The 13,375-nt window shown below is 30.2% G+C and overlaps 1 protein-coding gene across 1 annotated transcript in view; it reads left to right on the top strand.

The window, feature by feature from the left end:
- LOC111618657 (splicing factor 3A subunit 1-like) overlaps positions 1–13,144 on the top strand; it is a 25,513-nt gene extending 12,369 nt beyond the window's left edge. Inside the window, exons 13-20 of the mRNA XM_023360212.1 lie at positions 9,470–9,550; positions 10,095–10,186; positions 10,354–10,496; positions 11,647–11,996; positions 12,083–12,306; positions 12,394–12,495; positions 12,564–12,635; positions 12,707–13,144. Of these exons, the coding sequence (XP_023215980.1) occupies positions 9,470–9,550; positions 10,095–10,186; positions 10,354–10,496; positions 11,647–11,996; positions 12,083–12,306; positions 12,394–12,495; positions 12,564–12,635; positions 12,707–12,808 (1,166 nt within the window). The 3' untranslated portion in view covers positions 12,809–13,144. The remainder of the gene's footprint in view (positions 1–9,469; positions 9,551–10,094; positions 10,187–10,353; positions 10,497–11,646; positions 11,997–12,082; positions 12,307–12,393; positions 12,496–12,563; positions 12,636–12,706) is intronic.
- The last annotated feature ends 231 nt before the right edge of the window (positions 13,145–13,375 follow it).

The following is a 13,375-nucleotide window of genomic DNA, read 5'->3' as shown; positions in this document are numbered from 1 at the left end:
TTCCACCGTAGATTCGGTACCTAATTTATATATAATACTGTACAGACGATAGTAAACTCAATTTACCCGCCTAAACTCTCTGTAGCGTGGCACTGGACGGCGGAAAGTAGTTCGGCTGCCCGATGACGTTTTACCGAATTATAGGAGTATTTTTACTAGAGATGCCACGAATATTCGGCTACTATTCGGTATTCGGCCTATTCGGCTACTTTTTTTAATATTCGGTATTCGGCCAAATACCGAATACCAAATCATGAAAAAAAAAATGCACATATTACTCAAAAACGTATTTATTTTAATCACAAATTATTACATTTAATACTTAAAATCTATCAGTGGTAAGTTGTGATAAATGAAAACAATTTTTTCAGCATTTGTTGATAACAAACGATTGCGCTTTTCCTCATAAACTATAGTTGCTTCTGAAAATAGCTTCTCACTATACACTACTGCCAGGGAACAATAGACAAATCTTAGTGAATTCTGTCAGGCTTGAATACAGTTTTGCATTTGCTGACCACTACTTGTAAAGGTCTGCCGTCTGATCTAGGTGAACAGTTTTCATATAAAAACCAATCTCATTTGCAATAGCACTTTTCTTCTCCACATTCTCATCATTTTGCATATTTTCTGTAGCGACTTCCTCAAAACAGTTCCAGAAACTGTCGTGTATTTCAGTTGTTTTATCATTTTCATTGATATTTCTTTTCTTGCAAAGTGGAGAAGAATCATCATCGTTACTAGTAAACTCATCACAACTAATTTTCAGAGCTTCTAAAAGAATTTTTTGTTTTGCTCTTTGCGTTTGAACTAATCCCAGGAAACTGGTTTTGAAACGCAGGTCAAGAAAAGTGGTAACCAGATATTTGTCATTCTCATCAAAGTTGAACCGTGTTTCATGCTCAATTTGTAGTGAAGATCTCATTCTCAATAAATTTGGTGTTCTATCTGCAGTCTCTTCCTTCCCCAGGTATTTCAACAATGTGACAACATGTGGAATCACTTCAGAGATGCAGGAAATACCTGAGCTGGTTATTTTCGTAATATTTTCAAATGGTTTGAGGAGTTTGATACATTGTTCCATTAGCCCCCACTGAGAAGATGTTAAATTATTTAAAGACTCTTGTACAAAGAAACAGCTTGCTTTTGTTATAATAATCGTTCCATTAAATAATATGTAGAATTCCAGCATGTGCTTATATCTTGTACTAGTTGGTGGTTTGGCAAGTTAAGTTCTTGGCGAATGCATTTCAGCTTTTCTTGTGCTATACCAGAGTGGTTAAAATGGGTAACAATTTGTCTTGCAGCAACTACCATCTGTTTTATTTCCGTTTGAGACTTTAGCAATTCCTCAACAGCTCATTGCAGTAAATGAATAAAACAATTGGCAGTCTCATACACCTTTTATCATATTGGCTCCACTGTCATGGACAAGTGAATCTTGCTATGAGGAATATTCCATCTTTCTGCAATAGCATTGAGTTCTTTTGCAATATTGGTACCAGTATGTGAGCCAGCAAATGGCTTCATCACTAAAACACCTTGTTCAAGAGTAAACTTTGGAGATATTCAATGCGCAGTGAAATTCAAGAAACTCTGGTTATTGTGCTGACATGTCGACATATCAGATGTCACTGATACTGCTGTTGCTCGCAAAATACTAGCTTCAATTTTAGAGCAAATTCTATTATATATATCAGGAATAATTTTCTTGGTTATGTAAGTGCAACCAGGTATTTTTTTGTATTGGGGTACTACCTTTTCTATAAGCCTTTTAAAGCCGACTCATTCAACAAGTGATAATGGTTCGTTGTCTAAGGCAATCATTTCACCGATTAAATAATGATATTTTATTGATTTCGGATCATTAATATCCCATAATAATTTCTTTTTAGTTGTTTCCTTCAGAGTTAACTGTTTTTTTTTCTGACATATCTGGTACTGCCAGTATCTTGGAATCGGTAGAAGCAAGAGTACCATCATTTTCGCTGTCACTTGCCANACTCATCATAACTAATTTTCAGAGCTTCTAAAAGAATTTTTTGTTTTGCTCTTTGCGTTTGAACTAATCCCAGGAAACTGGTTTTGAAACGCAGGTCAAGAAAAGTGGTAACCAGATATTTGTCATTCTCATCAAAGTTGAACCGTGTTTCATGCTCAATTTGTAGTGAAGATCTCATTCTCAATAAATTTGGTGTTCTATCTGCAGTCTCTTCCTTCCCCAGGTATTTCAACAATGTGACAACATTTGGAATCACATCAGAGATGCAGGAAATACCTGAGCTGGTTATTTTTGTAATCTTTTCGAATGGTTTGAGGAGTTTGATACATTGTTCCATTAGCTCCCACTGAGAAGATGTTAAATTATTTAAAGACTCTTGTACAAAGAAACAGCTTGCTTTTGTTATAATAATCGTTCCATTAAATAATATGCAGAATTCCAGCATGTGCTTACATCTTGTACTAGTTGGTGGTTTGGCAAGTTAAGTTCTTGGCAAATGCATTTCAGCTTTCCTTGTGCTATACCAGAGTGGTTAAAATGGGTAACAATTTGTCTTGCAGCAACTACCATCTGTTTTATTTCCGTTTGAGACTTTAGCAATTCCTCAACAGCTCATTGCAGTGAATGAATAAAACAATTGGCAGAATTATATTCTGTGTCTCATACACCTTTTATCATATTGGCTCCACTGTCATGGACAAGTGTATCTTGCTATGAGGAATATTCCATCTTTCTGCAATAACATTGAGTTCTTTTGTGATATTGGTACCAGTATGTGAGCCAGCAAATGGCTTCATCACTAAAACACCTTGTTCAAGAGTAAACTCTGGAGATATTCAATGCGCAGTGAAACTCAAGAAACTCTGGTTATTGTGCTGACATGTCCACATATCAGATGTCACTGATACTGCTGTTGCTTGCGAAATACTAGCTTCAATTTTAGAGCAAATTCTATTATATATATCAGGAATAATTTTCTTGGTTATGTAAGTGCGACCAGGTATTTTTTTTGTATTGAGATACTACCTTTTCCATAAGCCTTTTAAAGCCGACTCGTTCAACAAGTGATAATGGTTCATTGTCTAAGGCAATCATTTCACTGATTAAATAATGATATTTTATTGATTTTGGATCATTAATATCCCATAATAATTTCTTTTTAGTTGTTTCCTTCAGAGTTAACTGTTTCTTTTCTGACATACCTGGTACTGCCAGTATCTTGAAATCGGTAGAAGCAAGAGTACCATCATTTTTGCTGTCACTTGCCAAGGGAGCAACAATTAATGTAGTGTACTGCTCAGCATGTTTGCTTTTAAGGTGGTTTTTCAAAGAAGTTGTAGCTGTAAAAAAAAAAAGAACACAATATCTGACACCAAAGAAGGGAATTCCCAAACAGTACTAGCTTAAAATTGTATTATTCTGTCTTCACTTAATCCTCTGAATTTTAAAGATAATAAATAAAATGTATACTTAAAAATAGGACTTGTTTATATCAAGTTTATCAACGAAATACTACATATGAAATAAAGTACAGAGCAAAAAAAAAACAAGAAATAAAAAATTACAAGCACTAAATACTAAATATGACTAAAATTGTTTCACTTAATTAATACGTAATAAGATTTTACTTATTTGCTTTCTTTTCTTCTCCACCACGCGAGATCTTGTTGTTACACAGCAAACACACAGCCAGTTTATTATCTTCACTACAAATCTCATAATATTCTCAAATAGACAAGTTTTTATTAAATGGTGTCATTTTATAAAGCTTTTGGTGAACAAACAGTGATATTTTTTAGTAATAAGAACTATTAGTAACACAATTTGACGTAACAATGAACAAATAATGCATGTTGTGACATGATCTATTTGCAAATGAAACAAATGCACCCGCAGTGTCACTACTGCACCCACTGCAATGAGACAGGTTGTAACCTGTCACCCATGAAATGTATACATAATTTTCCGAACATTCAGCCGCTGAATATTCGGCACTTTGGCCGAGAGCATAGCTGAATATTCAGTATTCGGTAAAATCATTATCTGTGGCATCTAATTTCTACTAAGTAAAACTTGAGGTGAGAAAAAATAAGCGAATTGTTTCAACAATAGAGCTATGTTGGTATTTTATTCTTATTGGATAACTCAGTTAACAGGAGTCGTCATGATATTATAAGACATTTAATACTATGAATAAAACACACCTTTAATAACCCAGCTAATAAAAATTAATAAAGTAAAAACGTTTTCAATCATTTCTTAACGATCTTCTTCAGTTACCATAACATAGAATAAATCGAACACAAAAAAGAATGTAAATACGAAATTAAAATATAAATAACGGAAAAGTAGCTTTGCTGATAAAATAAACGAAAAATATAAATTAAACCGAAAAAATGTCCCTTAACAAAAATAAGAATAAATAAAGTCATTAATTCTTGTAAAAGGATTGCCATGTGGTAGGTAAAGAGTCCGCATATCTATGGTTGATGCAACCAGTTTTCCTGTGTGCCTTAAAGATCTCTAATTTTTCCAGATATTTCATTGTATGTAAATTTGTCGTAGGTTTAATTATTTCCGTCCGATTCCAATGGACTTGAATGTCGTGTTGTGTTGCGTAAGCCAGTAGCATGGTGTTGTCAAGTTTCTTATTAATCATATATTTATGCTCTTTTATATGTTGTTGCAAGTTGCGCATTGTTGCGCCCATGTAGACAAGATCCGAATTAAAACACTGATCATGTAATGGTATAGAATAGATCCCTGATGCCGATTTCCAGTCATAACTCCAGTTGTTTCTTAATAGCTTGAAAACTGTAGGATTGTGTCAATATATCACTCGAAAATCATTAATACCAGTATTTTAAAGATTAATACAGTATTTGCATTTTCTCAATTATAATGCACACTTTCTTTTTTCTGACTTAATTAATTGAACTTAGTTCTCTTCGTTCACTCCTCAGTTATGTGTATTACTTCATTAATATAGAAGTGCATCATATGGTTTTAGTTTTTATTAGTTTAATCTTATTTTAACTTCAAAAATACTGTATTTTTTTAAAATATTTAATATTTTCTTAAGTACAATAAGAAAAATTATTAATTAATAATAAAACAATATTATCATTTCTTCTCATAATACGATTTCATTACACCAATGACAATGCACAATCAAAAAAGGAAGGTTGCCTGTAAAACTGATTTTTGTGGTTATGTGTTTATTGTTTTTTGAATATTTGCATGCAAATATTCAAAAAACAATATTATTATTGATTATTTATTAACCAATCCATAACAATATTATTATGGATATTATTTTTCTAAAAATATCATGGAAATAAAGTAGGTTGATACAGAAACTATTTATCGTACATATACTGTATTATGAGCTTAAAAAAAAAACTAATAAAAAATTTTATCAAATGATGAGATCAACTTTAATTGTATCGTGTACAATATTTTATACCCCTAAGGAAAATACTGTAGGTCTACAGTTCAATAAATTGACAGTAAGGATATAATATGTACTCTAGTATGTAGGTGCATGTACTGTACCTGTATTTAAAATTGTGTAAAATACAACACAATTTTAGAGCAATTTAGAACAAAGAATTTAATAAACTAAATTTACATGTACAGGTTAGACAATATCTAAATGTGCTTTATTAAAAAATTCCTTAGTCTGTCTAACCTGTGTTAACTTTTGCTTTTGGATGACTTCCTCAAGTTTGTTTTCAATTAAATCTATGCTTTCCAAAAGTCAGGTCTTTCAAGATTGATAAACTTTGCTTTCAATCTTGAAATTGTGAAAAGCGTCTCTGACAGTGGAAAAGGTTCAATACAATCATCACTTGGTTCTCCGTTATCATCATCGTTGTTGTCATTGTCTTTTGTTGTTTCTGACGGTCATAGATTAGTCTTTTCCCTAACCATAAATTGATCCTTTAAGTCATCATCCAGATCTTCAAAGCATTGAACATCTTCAGTAGTTACAGTGTCATTAATTTGTGCAGCAGTACAAAGCTCTTGAAATTCCATTTCTAAATGTATTCAGCATCAGGAGTATCTGCAGCATCATGAAAAAAGAAACACCTTCTAAAACATTTGCTGATCATTTCAGAATTTACTTCCTTCCAGGCATTTTTAATCCATTTAACTGCATCCAAAATGGTCAGTTGTTTAGCAAATTGTATTGCATTTTCAGCACTTTCCATCTGAACAAGCAAAAATTTTACAAGTTTATTCTGTATAGCATCTTAAACTCCCAGATTATGTCCTGATCTATTGGTTGAAGGTGGCTCATAGTGTTGGGCAGAAGAAATTTCAATTCAACATTTGAAAGTGAAATCTTGGGGGATGGCAGGTGGCATTATCCAGAAAAAGTAAAATTTTCCAATTTTGGTTTCTCATTTTTTTCATTTAATTTTTCTAACTATTCTTGAAAAATATCTGCTGTCATCCAAGCTCTGGAGTTTGCTTTCCAGGTCATGCCCAAAGTTGCAATGTTAATACCTTTAAAGCATCTAGGTCGAAGTGACTTTTGCCCTTTTTGATTAAAGTTTTATCTGGAATGGTATGAAAAAAGTCCTATTTCGTCTGTGTTATAGACATCACACAAATCGTATCCATCTATCATCAAAAGAACATGCTGTTTCCAATCTTCTACATTGATCATACAATCATTCTAACTTGATCAACATCACCACTTTCACCATACAAGATGCAATAAACAATGTTATGATGCTTCTGGAAACTTTCCAGCCATCCATTGCTGGCGCAAAATGACAAAATGCTTAATTTTTCTGCAAATTCATATACTTTTGCCTGAATGATTGGTCTACTCAAAGGAATCCATTTAGCACTTGCTTTTTGAAACTACTCCCATACCAATTTGTTTATCTCTTTGTTTGGCTGCTTTCTTTTTCATTTGCTATCCTTGTTTCCATTGGTTTCTCATTCTTCCAATATTGACTTCTGTTGCAAAATTTTGAGAATTTGCATTTTTCCAATGTTAAACTTTGCTGCTAATTGCCATTGTGATAAACCATGTTCACTTTCTCTAATAACTTTAACATATTCTTCTAACAACAGCACTTTGCATTTCTTTCATTTTTCAAACATTTTTGAACAAACTAAAATGAATTTCCTTTGTAGTTAGATTAATTCATTAACACCTCCATCTAATTTCAAGAGTGGGAGAAGTGCCTGAAGTGGGTTTGAATTTGACCAGATATATTCACAGAAATGGTCACTTATTACAGTTGTTGTCTGTCGTTTCTGACCAAAAATTGATGCCTGTGGTTGAGTTATACAGGTGGTCATTTAATACAGATAACTTATACAAAGACATTATGTATAAACTATTCCATGCCAGAAATTTTTGCCAATTTTTGACAGGTGCCCATAGAATGAGGGTGGTCACCTAAGCAGTTTTTACTATAATTTTATTTTTATTTGAAATATCACTTGCATTTACCTTAATAGAAATATCGTGTTTATTCTAACAATTCAAATTTTCCACTTCAACCATGTTGTTTATGACATCATGCATAGAGTTGAACCTGATGGAANTTACAATGGGGACATTGTTTTGTGCTGTTAAGAAACACATCCAGAGATTTAGAAAGTATCAAAATCTACAGATTTACTTCGATTATACTCAGAAATTTAATTATATAAACTATTTTTTAAGGAAAGTTTAAGGTGTAAGTAACATTTACTGTTTTATTCCGTTGACCTACCCTCCCCCTTTTTATATTTACCTTTAACAGTGCTATGATAAAAAGAGGTTTTTCTGATTCAGTAATAAATTCGGTCATTCTAGAGGAGCAGACACTGTTTTGGAATGTCGAGAAAAACATTCAGGGATTCTGAAAGCACCGACTATAAATACAATATATAAGAGAACTTTACAAGAGCAGAAAGAGCTCTCTCTCCCTCTCCCTTCCTCACACTTGAGAATAAGAAACAGCATAACTTGTATATATAGCAAGGACTCGGTCTTAAAGTTTATGAACCGTCTGATAAAAGAAAACAAGTATCAAAAGAACTGGAAACTACAAAGTGATGTAAGCTTTATATAAAACTACGAGAAATTCAAGCTCCTCTAGGTAATTTGCATATAAAACTTGTTGAAATTAATGCTTCTGCGAGCGAGTATCTCGATTTAAATTAGCTAAAATACATTTTAAAAAAGTAATTTACCGTCTTTAAAATAGTAAAATGTAATTTAGGTAATGTAATAACTCATTATTTTAAAAAAAGGAAAAAAAAGGAGACGTGTTTCGAGATTGCTCCTCCTCATCTTCTCCTTCCTTCTTAAGTATCATTCATTATTAAATTATAATTTTGTAATGTTTTATGTATGAATTTATAAATTTTTAAATAATTATCTTCCGGATGAAAAGTTAAATATGTATTTTTTATATCTTCATTTAGTGTTTATTGATTGTTTCTGGAGAGAAATTTTTTTCTTTTAAATGCTTCTCTCTGGTCCGTTCTAGAATCGAGTTTTTTATATTTTTGATTTTTTGAAAAGTTTATTTTCCTGGAATTGATAAATCTTAAATATTTAAAAATGGTATTTAAATCATTTCTAATTTTCGAAGAAATGAATTATAGAAAATTTCATTTTTTAATAATTTAATTTCATTGTTTTAACTCATATCAAATCGGTAATTCGACTTCTTAAAACGACGTATAATTTCCTAAAATTTCAGATTTAAAACTTGAATTTTATTCAATTTTTTTAAAAACTAAAATCCATGAATTTTGTATTTTTTTAAAAAAATTTAGTACTCATTTTTAGCTCCTAAACTTGATTTGAAGGTATTTCTAAGTGACAAGCAGTTAAGTAAGCAAGCCAATAGCATAATTCGTTTCATATGAACCAACTACGTTATTGGTTTATTTATTTAGCTGCTTGTCACTTAGAAGCACTCAATAAGAGAATTTACTCTCTTGAAAAGAGCTTGTTTTTCTAGAATTTTATACTTATTTAATCGATAAATCATGTAAACTCAAACCGTATTTGATTTGTTAAAGAAATAAAATCCTAGAATTTAAAATATTTTAAGAATTTATATGCTTTTAGAATTCTATGATTCTTTAATATAGATCCCTATATATGAAGAGATTTTCGTAGATATGACTCATAGCAACTAGTGACAATTGATGGTTAGTTCATCCGGTATTTGTCAGTCATTAATTTACTCTTCTCTAACAATTCCTTCTAACAGCCGCATCGTACAAAATTACGATTAAATTTTGGGCTTTCTCTAGATCGCTTCCTTTATACCCGTCTGTGCGTCAATTATAACGTACACACCATGTTAATATACCTCATAATAGAATAATTTAGACTCAATTTGAGTAAATGCAATGAAACTTTTATTTGTTTTTATAATTTATATAAAATTAATGTGAGTAAAATACAAATACAATTAATATCAGCCTAATTTTATACAGGATTATTGGATCCAAGATGGGTAGAGCAGAGAGACAGAGCTGTGAATGAAAAAATACAACAAGAAGAAGTATATGCACAAGGTAATTTAATCTTTCTATTTATTACATAATTACTATGCAGATGATGATATGCAATAAATAACTAAATAAACAATTCAATTGTCCAAATGTCATATATTTTAAAGTGTTCATTTTTTGAATTTGAAATTATAGAAATACAGTATTTTATTTTTTATTTAAAGATAAATATTTTAATTCAAAAGTTTTAGAATTATTAAAAATATCTTTCAGTTCTATTAATGTTGGTAGGCTGGCATTTACAGAAATTAAATTGATCTAGTTTTTTAATTAATGTAAATATTCCCTTAAAATATAACATGAGAATTTGTTCAGTATATTAATGGCTATATAGATTTTTTAGTTTATACATCAAATTTACATTGGACTGCAGATTTCTTGTTCATTCATAACTTAAATATCATGAAATCTGTAGTTTATTCATTATTTTAATTTAAGATATGAACTAATTGCAATTATAATGATCTAAATTAATGGTATAAAAACTGTAATTTCTAATTTTTGTAGTTACGGTTTATTTTTTAATTTTATAAAAAAAATTTTTTAGGTTCTGCAATTGAAAGTAGCTTGAAACAATTTGCTGAAAGACGTACAGATATCTTTGGATCAGGAGATGAGGAAACAGCTATTGGTAAAAAGGTAACAAGAAATGGCTATTTTATCATAAAATATATTTTAAATACAGTATAAAAAGGATTTAAAGTACTACAGTTATAACTATATAATTACAATATGTTAATCAATCAGGAGCAAATTCAAACCTTTTTTATAAAATATTTATTTATAATATAAACAAATAAATGCAGATTGGTGAAGAAGAAAAGAGACGACCTGAAAAAGTTACTTGGGATGGTCACACTGCAAGTATGGAAGCTGCTACACGTGCTGCCAGAGCAAATATTACTATTGAGGAACAAATTCAACAGATTCATAAAATTAAAGGTTTATTGTAAGTAATGTAAAAAATTATATATTATAAATATTCTAAATTTGTTCACTGTTACATTTTTCTCGTGATATATTTTATATAATTGTTTATTATTGTTTTGAAAGAACATGGAAAGTAATTGTGAAATTTTTGTTGTGTCATTGACATATTACTGCAATGTTCAAGTTGTTTGTTTTAATTCTAATTCTAAAAAATTGAATTATTCATAATAATAAAGTCAAAAATCTGCTGAATTATTGAGCTATTTTTAGGCTACATTAATTAGTAAATATTAACATGGCTAAAAACTAGCCCAATAATTTCACACATCATTTGACTTTAATCAGTTAAATCTGGTTTTGAGTTGATGATGTTTGTAACAACATTTTAATTAATTATAATATTGATTTTTATTATGACCATAGAAGCCAAAGAAATTGCATTATATTTATTATTACAACAATAAATAGAATCTAAATCAGTTCTAAAAAGAAAATTATTACTATATTCATCTCCATTTGGCAAGAATCCATTCTCTGAGTTACAATATATCTTGTTTATCCACTTCCATAATAAAAAGTTTAATGGGAGTCTGTTGTCAAATGTTACATAAATAATGTGCAAAATCTTCAAATGTCAAACTGTATTTTCATTTCAAATTCTGATTTAAATATTTATTTTATTTTACAAAAAAAAAATAAACTTAATTTATTATTGTTATTTTTTAATTTATGATTAGAAAAGTTCAAAATATGTAAAATATTTATATTTACAAATATGATTTATTAAATTTTATATTAGAAATCTAATTAGTAATAAATGTCTATAAAACTAAATGATTTGACAACAGCATATTGGACAATAATGTAATCATACTTAGAAGAATTATAAGTTTATTAATGATTATTTATCAATTATAACATTATTAAATATTACATATTAATAAAAGGAAAAATTATATTGATTTGAAACCTAAAGGCCCTATTTAACAATTAAAACAGTCATTGTAAAGAAAAATTAATGAATAAACCTCATCATGGTATAATCATAAAAAAATATATGATGCAAATATACTTCAAAAACCAATGAATATGATATAAAGATTTCAATATCTTTTCTCCAATTTTTATTTGCAAAATATTTTAAATTAAATATGGTGTTTTAAATATAGACCAGATGAAGAGAAAGAAAGAATTGGACCTTCTAAACCATCTCAACAAGGTGACATAATTTCTGCTGCTACTATAGCATCAAATGCTACAACATCTGCACCTCCTTTACCAGCTACTTCAGCCTCTGTTGTAAAAGCACCCCCTATGCCTCCATCATCCACTCTTCCTGGTACTACAGTCATTCAGAGAACACATGCTCCTCCACACCACATAGCAGTTGCAGCTCGTCCAACTGGTCCAATTCCAGGAATAATACCTCCCCAACCCATAATGCCTCCTCCTCAAACTTTGATGATGCCACCTCTTGCTCCTGCTGCTCCACCACATATTCAACCTCCACCTATAATAGGTATGTATTGTTTTAAATGTTTGTTAAACTTTATTATAACAATTGTTTGTGCCTTATTATGAACAAACAAAATATATTTGGAATAGCTATGCCACAACCACCTCTTGGTGCAGGAATGGGTCCTGCTCCACCATTTGGACAACCTATGGGTGGTATGCCTGCTCCACCACCTCCACAGCATGAACCCACTGGTCCATCATTGCTGAGCACCATGGCAGCAGGAATGGCTGCAGAAGAAGAACCCCCAACTAAGCGTCAGAAGACTGAGGAGAATCTCATTCCTGAAGAAGACTTCTTAAAAGAAAACAAGGTTCTTTTTTGTTTTTAGTCAATTCAAATCTAATATATATTTATTATCAATATATATAATTTATTAAATTTATAATAATTCTTGCAGAGTCCAGTGACATTCTGTGTGCAATTGCCAACATTAGCAGAAAAAGCAGACTGGAAATTAAATGGTCAAATCATAACTCTAACTTTGCCACTTACAGATATGGTATGTCACATACATAATTACTCTTTTCATAGAGGATATTTAATAATAAAATTTTAAAATATTACTAGGTATCTGTTATTAAAGCAAAAATACATGAAGAAACTGGCATGCCTCCAGGAAAACAGAAGTTGATATATGAGGTAATTTATTAATTTAGATATTTTAGAAAGTAGTGTAGATTAAATTTCATCATTGATTTCTTACTTTACAGGGTATGTTTATAAAAGATTCTAATACTTTGGCATATTATAATCTCTTGCCATCAACCACTGTCACAGTGCAAGTGAAAGAAAGAGGTGGAAGGAAAAAATAAAAACAGATTTAGATGATCAGAAATTTTAATAAAAAGTGACACTTCTTTATGATGATAAAATGTAATAAAAGTTTTATTTACCAATATGAATTTTCTCAAAACATTCAAGATTTTCAAGTTTGTATTTCATAAATATTAAAGTGAAACAGGATTACGTGTAATACATTTTTTTCTATATGTGCTTGACAGATCTAAGGAACAGAATGAGAGAAAGCATAAGTATGTTTTTATTTTTTAGTTAATATTTATGTATATTTTGGCTTAGCCAAATAAATTCCAAACTGTAATGTGTTTGGAATAGTATAATTATATAATAAAATAGAATATTACAATACAGTAAAGGCTAACTCTTAGCCTGATGCATTTTATCAGTCTGTCAGGATAAACTCTCTGAATTTGCATAATCCACAAATGATGTTTATGGACCAACTGTACAATTTCTGTTACATAAAATTGAAATTGCTATTTAATGGATATATGATATTAATTAGCAATCTTAAAAATTTTATGGAATTGTATTCTTGCAGTCACATAAATTTGTTTAATTTTGAAACAAATAAGAATGTT

Source organism: Centruroides sculpturatus, unplaced genomic scaffold (genome assembly GCF_000671375.1).
Source record: "Centruroides sculpturatus isolate CEXI.00-Female unplaced genomic scaffold, Cexi_2.0 scaffold116, whole genome shotgun sequence".
NCBI lineage: Eukaryota > Metazoa > Arthropoda > Arachnida > Scorpiones > Buthidae > Centruroides > Centruroides sculpturatus.
Note: the sequence above shows the minus strand (reverse complement) of the source record. Positions and strands in the feature narration are given on the sequence as shown.